This window comes from Myodes glareolus, chromosome 11, assembly GCF_982192425.1.
Source record: "Myodes glareolus chromosome 11, mMyoGla1.1, whole genome shotgun sequence".
Taxonomy (NCBI): domain Eukaryota; kingdom Metazoa; phylum Chordata; class Mammalia; order Rodentia; family Cricetidae; genus Myodes; species Myodes glareolus.
This window is the reverse complement of record NC_142036.1, coordinates 47,149,710-47,166,979: the sequence shown is the minus strand read 5'-3', so window position 1 is coordinate 47,166,979 and position 17,270 is coordinate 47,149,710. Positions and strand designations below refer to the sequence as shown.

At 44.0% G+C, this 17,270-nt stretch overlaps 1 protein-coding gene across 1 annotated transcript in view; it reads left to right on the top strand.

Annotated features, from left to right (window-relative positions):
- The first annotated feature begins 320 nt into the window (after positions 1–320).
- Arg2 (arginase 2) overlaps positions 321–17,270 on the top strand; it is a 24,653-nt gene continuing 7,703 nt past the window's right edge. Inside the window, exons 1-3 of the mRNA XM_048415890.3 lie at positions 321–571; positions 1,478–1,550; positions 16,019–16,196. Of these exons, the coding sequence (XP_048271847.1) occupies positions 437–571; positions 1,478–1,550; positions 16,019–16,196 (386 nt within the window). The 5' untranslated portion in view covers positions 321–436. The remainder of the gene's footprint in view (positions 572–1,477; positions 1,551–16,018; positions 16,197–17,270) is intronic.

The following is a 17,270-nucleotide window of genomic DNA, read 5'->3' as shown; positions in this document are numbered from 1 at the left end:
TGTGGGCTGGCAGATGTCGCCGGGTGCGGCCAGACCATGGCCAGCGCCAACTCTTCAGTCGAGATAGCGCCTGCGCCAGGTACTTGTGGGTGAAAAAACTTGGAGACCACGTGTCGAGTTCGCCTGTTCCACTGAGGTCTCCAATCTGGCGAGGAGCTCCGCTTCCCGGGAAACCACACACCTGCCACTCCTCGAGCCCTAGGCACCGTGGGGCGCGGCCATGGAGAGAGGACACGCCCACGTTGGTGACTCAACAGCGGGCGAGTCCTAAACCCTGGAGAGAAGTGGTCCTCCAAGAAGGTGCGCCGGGGGGCTGGTTGAAGGCGTGTCCAAGCGATGCTGACATCACAGGGCGGGGCGCTCTCCTTGTGAGGCAGTGAAGCTGGGGGCGGCGGAGCTCACTTGAGATCTTGAGTCGCTCGGAGTCACTTCTCCTATGGTGATCCCCTCCCTGCCAATCATGTTCCTGAGGAGCAGCGTCTCGAGCCTCCTCCGCGCGCAAGTGCGTTGCGTTGTGACGAGATCTGTCCACTCTGTGGCTGTGATCGGAGCCCCTTTCTCTCAGGGACAGGTGAGAGTTGGGACCCGAGCTGACCGGTCAGGGAGCCCCGAGAGAGTGGCGTGGGACCGGGAGACGAGAATGAGGAGAAACGCCGCGAGGGGTGGGGTGGGGGAGCTCGCGGGTTCCCGTGGCTGGCACCGGAGTGCACTTGGTTGGAATTTTCCCTGACCCAGATCGTGATGAGGGACGGATGGAAGGCGAGGGGTGTAGAGCAGTGGGCATCGAGAGGACAATGGACATCAAGAGGGCAATGGGCATCGAGTCGGTGGGCTTCTGCAGCCTTTTCAGGTCGACGGGGAGATCGGTATTTCCAGCTTGGGTGGTGAAGAGGAGGAAAAGGGAGAGGAGAGGAAAGAAGAGGACTCCGTAGAGGAGCGGGAGAGGGCAAAACCCGGTGTCGTTGGAAAATTGTCGGAGAGGTTAGAGACTGCTACCAGGGGAATAAGGAAAACTTCAAGATCTATTCTTGCCGAAAAAGCATTAACCAGGAAAGAAATCAATGCTGGCCTCGCCAGTTGCGGGAGGACCCGACGTGCTTTGTTCTGTCTTCAACGAAAGAAACGCTGTCGGGGAGAGCTCGCTCACTGGCTCACTGATGCAAAAGTCCAGCCAACCACACACACTCAGCCACCGGATCATAGCCTCACTCAGTCCTTTCCCAGCCAGGGACTCCTCTGGTCCGGCTCTCAATGAGAGACTCAGAAGGTTCATTTGCTTTCAATAATGGAATTTTCCCTCTTCTATCCATTAAGCACATAATGAAATGACCGTCTAGACCTCTTGGTGTAAGTTTTGATGCTGTGGCAGGTTTGCAGAAGAATCTATTAGGAGCTCAATGTAGCATCACTGTGTCAAAGTGTTTCTCCCCCTTTGCTCAACCTTCCCTTATATCTGTGGAATTTTTATGATTCACAGAAAAAGGAAGGAGTGGAATATGGTCCAGCTGCCGTTAGAGAAGCTGGATTGCTGAAGAGGCTCTCCAAATTGGGTAAGTGCTTGGGTTTCCAGTGTTCAGGAATGGAAACAGACCTGTTTAGAACTGTATTTCTTATCCTGGCCCTGTGGTATCAGCTTTGTACCTGGACGTGGTTTGTACCATCTGGGGGTATCCTTTGGATTCCTTCTGCAGATGAACATCGGGGAGTCTTCAGGAAAAGTCTTGGATATGGTGTAAAGTGAGTGAGGCAGGACAAAGTAGAGCCCGGAACAGCCACCAGCGAATGGCACGTGCAGCCGAGGATGCTAGCTAGCTCCAGCTTTAACTGCGCAGTTAGCTTTTTCCCTAACTCAGTCTTGAGAAGCTTCTGAGTCATCAATCTCGCCTGCTACCCTCTCCAAACCATTTCCTCTCTGGGGTTACCAGGCTTGTATTATTGTAATCAGTACATAGATGGATTTTTCAAAACTACCTAATTATGAAATCACTTGGGTGACTTGTTAAAAGCCGTTCCTAAACTCCTCCATGGAAGAGTTCTCTGGTCTGAGGTAGGGGCTAGATAGATAGGTCTGTGCATTTTTACAGGCCTCCTTGTAGTCGGATTTGCAAGTTTCTGTCTCATAATTAAGGTGGCATTTAGGGTTTTAGGACTAGAAGTAAATCTAACCCAAAGATAAATGCCATATCTATACTATAGTAATGGAGAACTATTAGCACCAATGGACCACATTTCAATACCTGTATGGTATCTAACCCAAATATTTCTAGCTTGTCCTCCATTGTCATTAGGACCATTCACATATCTTTTCTGGTGCTGTGAACACAAAATTCACTGTCAGAAGAGAGCTTTGACCATGGGAATGCAGAATAATGGTAAACGACAGGATCTTTGTCCACTTTTACTCTGAAACAGTTGCTGATTGTGAGGCCATTCCTAGGGCCACTCATCTTCCCAAATCAAGAATAATGAGATCACCTAATATATCCCTTTTATGTGCGACAATGATAGAGAACCGAGAATGGATGAAAGTAAAGATCACCACCAAGTCAAGTTGACGAACCAGTGAATGTATTAGGATGACTTACGGGAGGGTGGGTGAGGGGTTACTTACAGGAACGTGAGGTCTCAAGGGCAGCTGCATTATTGACAGCCCACCCTAGTTTGAGTGTATATCAAAATAATTGTAGTCTCTTGAGCACTTGCAGGTTAACATGGGTCAAATTTTAGAGAGAAGTGTAGGGCCCTGTCCTCTCTGTTCCTTGAGGCCAAAACACAGGATGCAAGTAATGTTTACACTAACCAGCTAAGCTTCCTGCTAAGTTCCTGTGCTTCTGCTACAGCCTGGTACATTAGCCTAAGGAATCTATATTGCTTTAAAATGGTAATTTCTCAACCTGCCTAAAAGAAGCTCAGGGTCATCCTCGACCACCTGCCTGCGGCCAGTTTCTCCAGCCCCCTCTGGGAGGGGGGAGTTTTCCTTTACTGGGGCCAAAGGTATTTAACCCTGATCAAGTTGAAAAAATTGGGCATTCTCTTCTTGAGGATGACTGGAACTCTGTATCTGTGTGTGTGCGTCTTGTGTTTCAACCCCTAGGACAATATGGAACTCGTGGGAGGTGGGTGGCACGGAACGGTGACCCCTACAGAGAAGGCCTTTGGCAAGGTTGAGATTTGCGATGTCTTTGAATGGACTTGAGTAACTAGATTGTCGGTGACTGGATTAAACAGAAAATAAGAAAAAAATAGCAAGAAAAGCAGATTGTTGTTGTTGTTGTTGTTAGAGACATGGTCTCTCTGTGTATCCCTGGCTGTCCCAGAACTTGCTAAATAGACCAGGCTGGCATTGAACACATCTGCCGCTCCCTCCAGAGTGCTAGGATTAAAAGTGTGTATGTGCCACCGTGTCTGGCAGAAAAGCAGATTGAGTATAAAATAAACTCGGTTTGGAACATGATGTGTTTTCCAAAGAAGGCACAAGGACAAAGGTGAAGAAGCAAGTGTGACTTTCTAGAAGGGAGGTCATAGTTGGGGCAGAACTGCAAGAATGGAGGAGGGGTTCCAGAGATGTCTTAGCAATGAAGAGCACTTGCTTTTGTAGAGGTTTGGTTACCAGCGCCCATGTGTCTGCTCACAGCTGTCTGTAATCTCAGGGGATCTGACACCTTCTTCTGATCTCCATGGGCTCCAGACCATGCACAGGGCACTTATATATGAGAGACTAGGAGTTAGACAGACTCCGTGGTAGATGTGGAGAATTTCCAAGACTTCTCTCTCACCCTCTTGACTTGAGACAAAAACCCAGCAGCTTAAAGCAAAAGCCTTGTAGGCTTTTTTTTTCTCCCACCAGCAGGCCTCCTGCTGACTGACTGACTCAACAAGTTCAAAACCAGGTCCAGGACACGTTATACGACAGTTGTGTTGCCAATCAAGTATCCTCTTTCTACAAACCAACCAGTTCTTCAGAGACTTAAAACCCCTAGCCCTCAAGAGACTGGATTTTCCCATCTTTGTAGAGGATCTTTGTGTGTCTGTTATGTGTGTCTCTTTCCTCACCCCCAATAAACACCTTTCTTCAACCGCTGATTCTGTCTCTTCCTGTCTGCTGTGTTTGAGATTGTTCCTCTGTACCCTGTTGCGCCCAGATTTCCCCTGCCTCTTAATTCTTTATCTGGCAGAAAATGAACTCAAGCAAGACCCCTAGGCTGTATCACATATATACACACTTGCAGGAAAAATGCAATCACATAATGTGATTGGTCGTCTGGGTCTGCCATAATTGAGCAAATGTTGGAGACACTTATTTGTGTGTTTTCAGGTATGAGGGTTTCCCAGGAAGGGACCTAGGAAGGACCAACCAAGGGAGAGAGTGAAGTGTTGACCTAAAGAGAATGTTTTGGGAGCAAAGCAAGCAGAAGTGTGGCAGGAAGTCCAGCAAAATAAAGGATCCCGGGCATGAGCAGAAAAGTTTCAGTGGAGCGGTGGGAGGGAGGCCGACTGAGTCATCACTGTCATACAGCTCAGCTTGTACCTCCGGACAGTCCCTTAACCACTGGGATCAAATACAGATGCCATGTCACCGGTATCTCTTCTCATACTTTATACTTAGAATCTCTCCTGTCTGAACGACTACCGCAGGGTACTACATCTGTTCTCGCCTTAGCAAAATGGAGTCCTCGTATGTTATCAGAAAAAGCAGCAAACAGATTCAAGAAGAAACGTCTTAGAAATATGAACTCTGATGAGTGACCCAGAAAATTCCTGGGCAGCTTCTTGAATTCTAGCGCTGGTGGCCACCTACCGTTGTCTTGGTCTTTTATACAGCAGCCTTAGGACTCATGGCCTCCTCACTCTCAAAGCTGTCACAGCAATTACTATTTATTGAGGCTTGTTGCCGCCTCTAAGCGCGAACATTCCTTCTGCTTGTAATGACAAAAGGGACCGATGTCCACGGTGGTCAGAGCTTGAGCAGACTCTGGAGCAGACGGACGGACACCCCTAGGCCTTGACAGAGCAGTGCCTCCCTATCCCTGGGCTCTTCAGTTTGCACATTACACCTTATTTTCTTTGCAGCTGGAACGGTGGCCCATTGACCTAGGTTCCTCCAAGGAAAGCATGCATAGCTAATTTTGATTTGGAATTCCAGGGGGACTGTAACAATATCTTCCTTGGAACATTCTGTATTGTGGGTGTCATTAGGTTTTGTTGTTGTTGTTGTTTTTAAGTTGGTGTCTTGCTATATAACCTTGGGTGGCCTGGAACTCCAGAGTGACCTCAAACTTAGAGCAACCTTTCCGCCTTTGCCTCCCTAGTCCTAGGATGATAGGTCTGTGTCACCGTGCCTGGCTTTAGATTTCAATTCTTAACGATTCTCTTGAATGATTTCTGGGACCATCTCAGATACGTAAGTTGTTTTTCTGCTTAGGTCAGTTTCTGTTTGCAGCTTAAACCACCTTAACCAGCACACTAGTTCATAAGTACCAGTGAGAACAGATTGCTGCAAAACCCTTGACTGCAAATTTTTTAGCTTCTTCCCCCACCGACTTACACAATCTTTTTGTGATTTAATCCAGTGTGCTAGTTGGTTTCTGTGGCCTTTAATCTTGGGCTGTATCTTAATTCTTTCGTATTTCAGCAACTTCCTGTACTGGTAGGCACTTTGATTTCTGAACTGTTACATTCCTTAACATGACTCCTGGAAACAGCAGTCTAAAGTCTTGATTTGCTTACAGATATCAAGTTCTCAATAATCCACCTATCGTGATTTGAATTTTTTTCATTCTGTTTTTAGTGTGATGGTTAAAGGACTATATAGCCATCAAGACACATTGAACTTAATATGTGAATTAATATAAAGTATGCCTAAGTATGCCTTAAATCTGTTCTGAAATATTTCCCACATCAATTTCGTTTTTGCTCTCTCCCTCCTTTCTTCCCTCCTCCCTGTTCTCTTTCTTTCAGTAGCTATCATCATGAATCTCAGGCTGGCCTCACAATCCTCCTGCCTTAGCCTCCTGAGTTAGGATTTACAGGCAGGGGGCACTGTGTCCAGCTTAGGTTTTTTTCTGAAGAGTAGTTTTTGGACACTAAAACTATAATGAGCTGGACTTGGGGCAGCAGGTCTTTAATTTATAGGCAGAGGTGGGTGGATCTCTGAGTCTCAGGCCACTCTGGTCTAGGTCATGAGCTAGCCAGCCAGAGTCTGTCTCCAAACAAAAACAAACATATGATAAGCATATTAGTTTACTGGTGTGTGTGTGTGCAGAGTTGCAATATCTTGTATTTGCATATTTGCGTTAGAATACTGCTAAATTCTAGATGCTAGACCGACCCCTAGGGAACTAAACAAATTCCTGTTAACAGCGCTCTGATGAGGTGCAGTTGGACATGTATGTCGGTGGCCATGAGCACTTAACAGAGGGAGCAGAAGCCAGGGATGGGTTAGCAAGGCTGGAGATGGGAGAGCGCTGCACGTTAGAGAGGAGGCTTGGCTGGAAAGGGGCCAACTGAGGAGACCTGGGCAGAAGGAAAGGGGTCTGAGCAAATTTGGAAGAACAATGTTTCAGGCAGAGAGATCAGTACCAACAAACACCCTGAGGCAGAACTAGGATATTCTACCCAAGCCCTCACCAAGATTGCTGTATTCAAAGGGGTGGACCTTCTACTTCGGGTTTTTAGCATCTCAAAGACAGTTCCCAGGAAACTGTTGTTATTTGATGATTCCAGTAGTTTCTTAGAATGCTCTGTTTATACGGCTTTTCTCCCCTTGGCTGACATAGGCAGGAAAAAGAATAATCTTCTATAAATGGTGTCAGGACAACTGCTACCCACATACCAAAAGTAAATAACTTTTGAAAAAGAACTCTTAACTCCTTAACTTTTATCAGAATTCCTAGTTAGCTCATGCTGAGGAGATGGCTCCGTGGTTAAGAGCACTGGCTGTTCTTACAGTACCCATGTACGTCTCCATATTGTAGCTCCAATTCCAGGGTGTGAAACACACTCTTCTGACATCCAAGGACACCAGGCACGCACGTAGTTTACATGCAGACATACGTGCTGGCACTTACACATGCACATAAAATAAAAAGAAGTCTTTAAAGATTTTTTAAAAACTTGGCATCTACCAAAGTTCTAAATATAATGTGAAGTTGCAAAACTGTAGGCGAAACCGCAAGTGTGAATTTTTGTGAATTTGGGTCATGGCTATCTTAGCCAATAACTGAAATCACATGTAGGTCTGTTAGACGTCATCATAATCAAAACTGTGAGATTTGATGATATTATGCTATGAATGAGGGCAGCTAGAAAAGGCCACTTATTGGCGCCGCCATGGGAACTGTCTAGAGAGGGCAGATCTTTGGAGGAAACAGCTTAGGTTCCTGGGGGTTGAGGAAATAAGAAATGACTGAGAACAGGTTTAGGTTTTGGGGAAGAAGGGAACTGAAGCTGTCTTAGAATTGGAAAGCATTGCTATTTTTACAATCTGGTGAATACATTAAAAACCACTGAGTTGTAAATTCCAAGAATGAATTTCATGGAATATAAATTACATCTCTAACACGCTATCCAGACCACTGTGACTGGAAAGGTGGTATGGGACTTGAGGCCTGCATGTTTTCTTATATGGTGCTTGCTTTACAAAAGCCTAAGATACTATATTTTGCATAGACTTTATAAATCATGTCTGTTGACGGATCTAGATCATAGGTTATCAATTTATAATTTCTGGTCTTGGGGGAAAAAGAAAAAGTTCTATGTTTAAAAAAAAGATGAAATTAATGTCTTTGGGATGCTGTTTGAATAACACTGGAATATCTTTGGGACAAAAATTGGTTGCTAGGTTGCATCTGTAGCAAACAGCGAATATCAGAATTTGCTCTCCTTGGAGGGAGTAGAGCAGCGTGTGGTCACTCTTCTACATAAAAAGACAACCTGCCTTCGCAGGGAGAAGGAAATAAAAGCAGAGCAGCTGTCAAAAAGCGATCAAGCGTCGCTCAGTGTGGGACTGGGTAAGGGTTGGAAGCTAAGCTGTTGACGGGAGCGTCTCTAAGAAGAAAGTGTTGGATTCTGCTTTGTCGCTAGCATCATTTGGTCTTCGGAAAATCAGATGCCAGAGAACTGGCTTTGTAGTTCCTTTCGTGGTTGTTTTAGTCCATTTTGTGTTGCTTTGCAGAGATGTATTGGCTCTAGCATGGAGGCTGAGGGGTCCGCGATTAACTGTTTCCATCTAGTCAGGCCTAAGTTTATTGTCTCCTAACATGGCAAAAGAGAAGAAGAATCGATGTATAGCCTCACTCTTGTATTTGATTTGGTATGAGGAAGACTCCATGATCTACACAAACACCCTTCCCATTAAGCCCCATTTTTCTGCACAGGTGCATTAGGATTCAGTTTTCAACACAGGATTTTTGAAGGGACACATTCAAAACCAAAGCATGAATCGAGCATGAAACCAAACTGCCGCACTGCTTTGGATCTTCCTGGGCCACGGTGCCCTAGTGGACCATCTGTCCTAGGGAAATAGGAGCTGAGGGTTTCTCTGTAGCTTTGAAGCCTGCTGGAGCTAGCTCTTGTAGACCAGGCTGGCCTCGAACTCACAAAGATCCGCCTGCCTCTGCCTCCCGAGTGCTGGGATTAAAGGCATGCGCCACCACTGCCCGGCTGTTCATTTGTTTTATTTTATGTGTTTTGCCTGCATGTACATATGTATGTGTACCACATGAGTGCCTGGCACCCTTTGAGGCCAGAAGAGAGCATTGGATCCCCTGAAGCGGAACTTACAGATGGTGCTCGGAATCCAACTTGGGTCTTTTAAGGGCAGCAAGTACTCTGAATTACTGAGCCATTCTTCTAGCCCTTTAAAAAACATTTTTAATGTGTGCATGTAAAAGTTGGAGGACAACTTATACAGTCTAGCAGGCGCAGTAAACCCAGTAAAGTACCCGTAAACCAACCCAGTCAGTACTCTGGGGACTGAGGGAGAAGCCAGTTTGGTTAGAAAATTAAAAAAAAAAAAAATTAAAACACATGGTCTTCAGCACCAACTTTGGCTGAAGATCCTACGGTTTCTTGCTCATATTTTCCACAACAGCTCCTTATCTATAATCTTGAGCCCTTACCAGCTCAGATGCAAACTCTCTTAAGTTCTCCTCGTCATCTCTCAAATTAGTTGTAATAACAAGAGCCAGTTTTTCCCGCTGTCATCAGAGTCTGCATCCTATCCCTGTATTGGGTAGCTAAGATTGCACAAGAGCCTGAGATCGCAGCAGATGAGAAAAGTTAATTTCACTTTCAAGTAAACAATCTGGAGAGAGGCCTGGAACTGGTTTGGTGGCTCTGTCTTCAGATCTAGATTCTTAACTGGTGCTATTGTCAAGGCCGCGACTTAATGGTCGTATACTCACTTACTCTGGAAGCAGGACAAATGAATGAACAGAAGAAGGCATGGGGGGGGGCATTTCCCTTTCTAAGAAGCCATGGCAGGAGTCTCTTTCCACACACTTGTTGGTTGGCACTGGCTATGTGGGCACATCCAGTTTCCAGGGAAATCTCTGTGGATGGAAGGCCAGGCTTTGGCCCTCAGCCATGCCATTAAGCTCTATATTAGAGCTTAAACTTCTTGCACTTGTCACTCTGTTTCACCTGAGAAATTTGTATGCAATTCTAGATACAAAGCTATGCAAATCAAACATTTTCTAATAATCATAATTTTTTAAAAAAACCCCTTCCTGTGCATATTTTAACGTTTATTAAAGACAATAGCAAATCACCCACTAATGAGATGGATGTGTCTAGCTTTACATGCAGAATTGAATCTTGACCCTGGTGTGCTGGCTCCTGCCTATAAATAAGCCTCGTGCCGAAGAGGCAAAGGCAGGAAGATCATTACAGTTAGAGGCCATCAAGAGACAGTGAGTTGCAGGGAAATCTAGTACAAATGTAAGACTGCATTAAAAAATAGCCTTAGAATATTTGATTTTTGCAGGACATAGTTACTGTCAATGTTTTTCAAAATTGATCAATATTTTTGTTCCATATTCATCAGCTTTGAGAATGCTGTTCACATAAATATATAATACAAAGAGGAAGAATTATGTTTAGAGTTATTTCAGAGCCCCAAATCCACACCCGAATTCATGTAATGAAGTTGAAAAAAAATTTTTAAATCAATTTTATGTATAAATGTTTTGTACATAAATGTTATGGATAAATGTGCATCCTGTATGTACTTAGTGCCTGAGGAGGTCAGAAGGGGGCATTGGATCCCCTGGAACTGGAGTTACCAACAGTTGTGAGCTGCCCTGTGGGTGCTGGAAATCGTGACTATGTCCTTTGCAAGAGCAAGAAGTGTTTTGCTACCTGTGAGCCATCTCTCTAGCCCCCATGTAATATTTTAAATGAAACTCAAGTCAGCAACTCAAACAGCAAGTGTATTTTTTGCCTTTAAATTATTTCATTTATTTATTGTGTGTCTCTCTGTGTGAGGTGAGTCTTCTCGCCCAGGATGGTTTAACAAAATTGATGCAGACATATGATAAACAAGTTTTGGGAAGTCTTAGGTTACAACATCAGTTTCAAAGAAAACCTAAGAGGAAGGATGGAGAGAGAAACCACAAGATGCCTCACGTAACCTGTAATCCCCAAGAATGTCCTGTCCTTCCTTGTTACTGTGTTAATCTTGTTACCATTTAAGCACAACTGGCAGAAGGGCTTAGAATCTCATTGTCCTTTGAGACTGTCACTCTTCTGGGAAATCTGGTGACAGAGGGCTGGGACCCTTGCCCCAGTGTATCTGGTTATAGCTTCAGACCATGAATTTTAAGTCATTAAGTTCAATTTTTCTTTTTAAGTGTAGGGTCTGACTATGTAGCCCCAGCTGTCCTGGAATTGTTATATAGACCAGGTTGGCCTCAAACTAAAACTAGAACTCACAGACCTGCCTGCCTCTGTCTTCTGAGTGCTTGGACTGAAAGCATCCACCACCATGCCTGGCTCAAATATGTGTTTATTAGTTAAGATAGGAACCATAACAATCAACACATTTGTGCCACAGTGAAACAAGTTCATTCCTGCAGCGTAAAAAAAAAAAAAAAAAAATCCTGCTTTGGGATTTGACAGTGTCCTAGGAAGCACTTTTGACATCCTGCTGGCTGTGCTAAGGGATGTTTGAAGAAGCCGTAGTCTGGTGGTAAGAGGTCAGGTAAACATGGCGGATGAGGCAGAACTGCATTGCCCAACTGGTTCAGCTTTTGAAGCGTCGACTTTGTGATATGTAGGGAGGCATTGTTACCGTGCAGACAATGCTGTGCAGAATCAGGTCCTTTCTGCTGACCAGTGTCTGCCATAGACATTGCAGTTTGCGGTGTGGTCTCACTGGTTTGAAAGGGCCTTCTCCATGCTGTTTCGGTTCCTGCTGTCTTGAACCTGGGGAGACCTTTCCTTAGACACAAAAGGGCAAGACCCTACGTATGGTAGAGCCACCAGCCGGGTCCCTGAATCACGACAGAGGAAAGTCTGCTATTAACCTAGATGGTACACACACGGCTGTATTCGAGCTATATTTTGAGTAGTTAGCTGCAGCAACTTTGCCTATTCCATCTAATTCGGTTTTAAAAAATTATGTAATATGCATAAAGGCCTGTAAGAATACAGTTGTCAGGGCTAGAGAGATGGCTCAGCGGTTAAGAGCATTGTCTGCTCTTCCGGAGGTCCTGAGTTCAATTCCTAGCAACCACATGGTGGCTCACAACCATCTGTAATGGGGTCTGGTGCCCTCTTCTGGCCTGCAGGCATACACACAGACAGAATATTGTATACATAATAAATAAATAAATAAATATTTTAAAAAAAAAGAATACAGTTGTCAGGTTTGGGGAGTAATATGGGAGCCTGTACCATTAGATACTTATTCATTTTTACAAAGAATTTCTATTGCCTATAAGGGAAGAGGAAAAATACACAGCAAGATAGCATGGGTACAAACTGTACTTGTGGAAGGCCCTTCCTTGGCTCCCGCAGTCACAGCCTCTACTTTTTACCTGGCACTCACACTGTGAAAATTAAAGAGCCAAGTTAGGGAGGTCATCAGATGGAGTGGGTCACTTAGGTAGGGGTGTTTTTTTTTTTTTTTTTTAAGACAGAAGCCCCTTCAGGGTCTGCTTCTTAGTTTTGTGGAAACTCAAGGCAGAGCTCATAAAATTTTCATAGCCAGACTCGTGTTGACGGTGTAAATTATCAAAAATGCATGTAGCTGGGCATAATTAGATTGAGAAATCATCCTTCTGTATGTTCCATCAAGAAGCCCTTGTGGGGGTATGAGGCACCCCGGTAGTGAGTGAGAAACAGGAAGGCCATTTGGTAAGAAGGGATTAGTAAATAGAGTGAATAATGTCTCCTTACAATACTTTTATTATATATATATATATATGGGTGTTTTGCCTGTATGCCTGGTGCCCACAGAGACCAGAAGAGGGCATCAGATCCTCTAGAACTGGAGTTATAGATAGTTGTGAGCTACCATGTGGGTGCTGGAAATTGAACAGGGTCTTCTGGAAGGGTGGCCAGTGCTATTAATCACCGAGGCATCTCTCCAGCCCTCCATGGTTGGTGATCTTAAGAGTCAACATTCAGTGTGTAAGTGAATATGTTAACCTACCTCCAGCCATTGATTATTGCCGGGGATCAAATCCAGGATCTCATGCATGCTAAACAGTTGCTCCACCCCAGAGTTCCTGCCTGCTCCCAGAGCTGTGCATCTAATGACCAGAATCCTCTCATGAAGGGCAGTCTGTCTTCCCCGAAGTACTGTGGTAAGATTGCTAGGGTCTTTTTAGATCTCGGGCAGCTCCTTTGTGTTCAGTGCATGTGAGCAGAATACTGTTTTCTGTCAGGCTTCTATCACTTTACACCCTGGTATCCTTGGTTGGACTTAAGTGTTTGTTACTTATCTTATCCACTAGAACTTTAATATCCTTGTTTTTCTTATTGGTCATATGAAGATTTCTATGAGCTAAAAGGTTTGGCAAGTAGTTCTGAAAGTTAATATTAACATTATTATGACCTTTTGTATTAGTCAGGGTTCTCTAGAGAAACAACTTATAGAATGACTATATATATGTGCCTACACACACACACACACACACACACACACATGCTTACTCATTTTATGTTTAGAAAAGGGATTAGAATGGCTTACAGACTGTTTCAGCTAGTCCTACAAATGGCTGTCTACCAATGGAAGGTTCAAGAATTGAGTAGTTGTTCAGTTGATGAATCTGGAGGTTTCAACTGGTCTTCAGTAGACATCAGAATTCCTAAGAAGTAGGCTCTAGGGGACTTACTAGGGAGTGTGAGAGCAAGCACACAAAGAAAGGGAGAGTGCCTTCTTCTTCCACGTCCTCTCTATGGGCTGCCAGCAGAAGCTGCGGTCCAGATTAAAGGTGGCTCTTCCCACCTCAATCCTACTTCAAATGATTTAATAAGAAAGAAATCCTTCATAGGTGTGCTGTTAGGATTTTAGTTAATTCCAGATGTAGAGAAGTTGACAACCAAGAATAGTCAGCACACCTTTTGTAGTGAACATTACAGTGTATTACAGAACAGTGTGTCCTAGTTTCTTATAACACATTAAGAACCTCATGCTTGATAATATTTAAGGAAGTCACTGGGACAAACAAGGAGGTAGAAACATTCTAGATAAAATAGGAATCATCTGAGATCTGTCCAGCCAAGCCAGAGAGTTGGCTCAGTGGCTAAGGGCACTTTACTATCCCAGAGGACTGGAGTTCAGTTCCCAGCATCCACATTGGCTTCACAGCCTCTTGTAACTCCAGCTCTAGAGGATTTTGTACCCTCCTCTGGCCTCAGAGGGTCTGTCTGTCTGTGCACCATATGTGTTCAGGTGACCGGCAGCTGGAAGAGGATTCAGGTGCCCCAGAGCTAGAGGAGGCTGTGAGCTGCCCAGTGTGGGTACTAGGGACAGAACTCCTGTTTCTGAAAGATCAGCAGTGATCTTAGACAAGGCAACTCTGTGAGAGCATTTTTTTGTTTGTTTGTTTGAGACCTCTCTATGTAACCCTGGCTGGACTGGAACTCCCAATGAAGTCCAGGTTGGCTTGGAATTCAGAGATCCACCAGCCTCTGCATCCTGAATGTTGGGGAAAAAAGGGATGTGCCACCATGCCCAGTTGTGGGGCAGTGTCTTGAATGATGATTGATGTGGAAGGGCCTGTGGGTGGTGCCTCCTCTGGACTGGTAGTCCTGGGTTGTATATGAGCAAGTCACGGAGAGCAAGCTAGCAAGCAAGCTAGCAACCAAGACCTCCTTGGTCTCTGCTTTAGTTCCGGTCTCCAGGTTCCAGCATTGAGTTCCTACTCGAATGTCCCTCAGTGATGGACTGTGACCTGAGATGTGTATGCCCAAATAGACTCTTTCCTCCCCAGGTTGACTTCGGTCATGGTGTTCATCACAACAACAGACAAATTAGAACAATCTCAGTGTCTTCAGCCTGATATCAGTGATCGTCTCACCTGGGGTTCCCTTCCTTTAGTTGACCAGATCTCCTTTGGGGCCTTTTATGATTATTTCTTATCAGTGCAAAAGGTTCATAAAAAATTTTAGCCAAGTTATGTCTTTTGTGAAAGATTGAAAATTTCCATTTTGCTTCCAATATCCATTTTTGTTGATGACTAAGGTTAGCCTGAATGTCCCAGGTCATTGTTAACCTAAGGATTTTATGTTTTGAGTTAATGCTTCTCAGTTTTACATTCTCTCCAAATCTTCCTTTAGAATGAACTGGGTTCAAGAGGAAAGCTCCTAAACTGTCCAGTTTCAATTCATGATAAATCCACACTAGTCATAATCTAACTCTTTAACCAACCTCTGCAAATATTAAGATGAATGGCTTTTCCAGCACTCCAGAGACAGACTCTGTGAGTCAAGGCCAAAAGATAAACAGTGAGATCCTGTCTCAACAAAACTAAACTAAAAATAGTAATAAAAAAAAAACACTTCAGATGTCTTAGCTATAGATTTTGATTTTGATCTTGAGCAGGTCCCTTCTTTGATCTTCATTTATCTATTAGGCAGTATTTTAGTTGCCTCATTATTTTAAGTTTGAAATAAAAAATTATGTTAAGCAGTTAGAACAGGACTTGAGACCCTACAAGTAACAAATAAATGTTAGATATTTTTCTCTTTATGTCCTCTATTATTGTTATTATTATTATTTTTATTATTATTATCATCATTATTATTTTGGGACAAGTCTTGTAGCCTTGACTGGCCTTGGCCTTGTTTATGTGACCAAGGTGACAACTTCCAAGCCTCCTGCCACCCATTCCCAAGTACAGAGGAGTGCCACCATGTGCACAGGGGTTTGTACATGCTAGACAATACTCTACTACTGTTACATCCCCAGCTCCTGACTTTTTAAAAGTCATTTAGTATGTATACATGTATGTATGTATACATGTATGTGTGCTCTGGTGCCTGAAGAAGACAGCACTGGCTCTCCTGGAGCTGTAATTACAGGCAGTTGATGTAAGGGCTGCCTCAGGCCCTCTGGAAGAGCATAAAGTGCTCTTAACTGCTGAGCCATCTCTCCAACCTCAGCTCCTGATCTCTTATTCTTGAAAAAAATAATTGAAAACATAATCAAGAATTTGTTTTCTTGCAACACTGAAGATGAAATCAGGGTCTTGAGAATTTTTACACATGTATTTGTGCCCTAAGTTAACAGTACTTCATTTTCTTTATAGCCTGATGGGTTTTTTAACTCCACTTTATAATGGGTCTGGATTTCACTGTCCAGTGTGCGGCCTCCGGAAAATGGTGTTCATAAGAGGGCCTCCTTCATAGGCTTGAACTAACCTTGCCAGTCAGGTGACAGTAGGAATGGTTCCCTGACAAAATGAGGATGATAGATCACAACTTCGTCTCCAGTAGTTACTTGTAGCCCAGGTCAGTAGAAGTTGGAATGGCACCAACAGTTCATTTTGTTGCTCTTCATTTGTTTCAGGATGCCACTTAAAAGACTTCGGAGATTTGAATTTTACTAAAGTTCCCAAAGATGATCCGTACAATAATCTGGTAGTGTACCCTCGCTCAGTGGGCCTTGCCAACCAGGAACTGGCTGAGGTGGTTAGTAGAGCTGTGTCAGGTGGCTACAGCTGTGTCACTGTAGGAGGAGACCACAGGTAAGCTGGGAGCAAGGGTGCTTTTGGGCTCAGTGATTAGCTTATTCCAGCATCCTTACTTGGAGAAAAAGGCACAACAGACGAGACTATGCTCAACACAGCAAGCATAGAGGTGGACTAAGCAAGGTTCTTGAGAAACTGAACTGTTCTGGAGAACTCATAGGATCCATCCATAGACTGAAGTTACATGTTTTCATAAGCATTTCTGCTGTTACATTTGCTCGTGATCCTTCCTTGGGATGCTAGCACATATTCTGATATAGACCCAGTCAGTCCTTTCGATCTTTCTTAGTGAATTGTTCTTTTAAAGTATGAGAAGCGCTCAGCTGAGATCTATTAGGACTAGATAAAACACACGCAAAATGAAAAACTGAAAAGTACTACTAGAGAATTTCAGAGGCGGGAGAGTTCTAGGCTAGTGCAGTCAGATTTTAGCAGGCAGTGTGAAAGCAGGACGGAGTGCAGTGCTGACACTCACTCACTGGTACGTTCAGTTAGGCAGTCCTAACAATGCCATCAGGGAGGTACCACTTTATCTCATTTATTGCTAGAAGCTCTGAGGGGCAGAGGTTAGATAACTTGTTCAAGGCCTAACGCCAGGAAGTACCAGAGCTGCCATCCAAATCCACTTTCCCTTTTTGATTTAGCTTAGCAATTTTCTCTGAGGCGTTCAGAGAATTTTCTAGATTACTATCAGAAGTTAAACCTTTATTCTTGCTGCAGAAGCAGGGAGCTTCCTCTTTAGGAATAAAAATTCAGACTCAGGTTCTCTGAAGATGACTGGGCATTCAGTGGAATAACCAGGAGAAGGCAGGTCTCTCGCCTCCTACCTGAATGTCTCATCTCTGAATGCTTAATCTTGTTGTTTTTTTTTTCTTTCCCTGGGGGTGGTCTCACTGGAGACTTCTTGTGATAGCCACAGTCTTTAGTTTTTCTTTTTGTCTATAGCAGAATTACCAGGTTATTTAACTATTTCCAGTTCAAAGCTAACACTTGCCAGAGTTTTAGATCTGTTAAATTCTAGCAGGTGGGAATAATGTATAATTTGAATGGTTTTTATTCAGTGGTGTACAC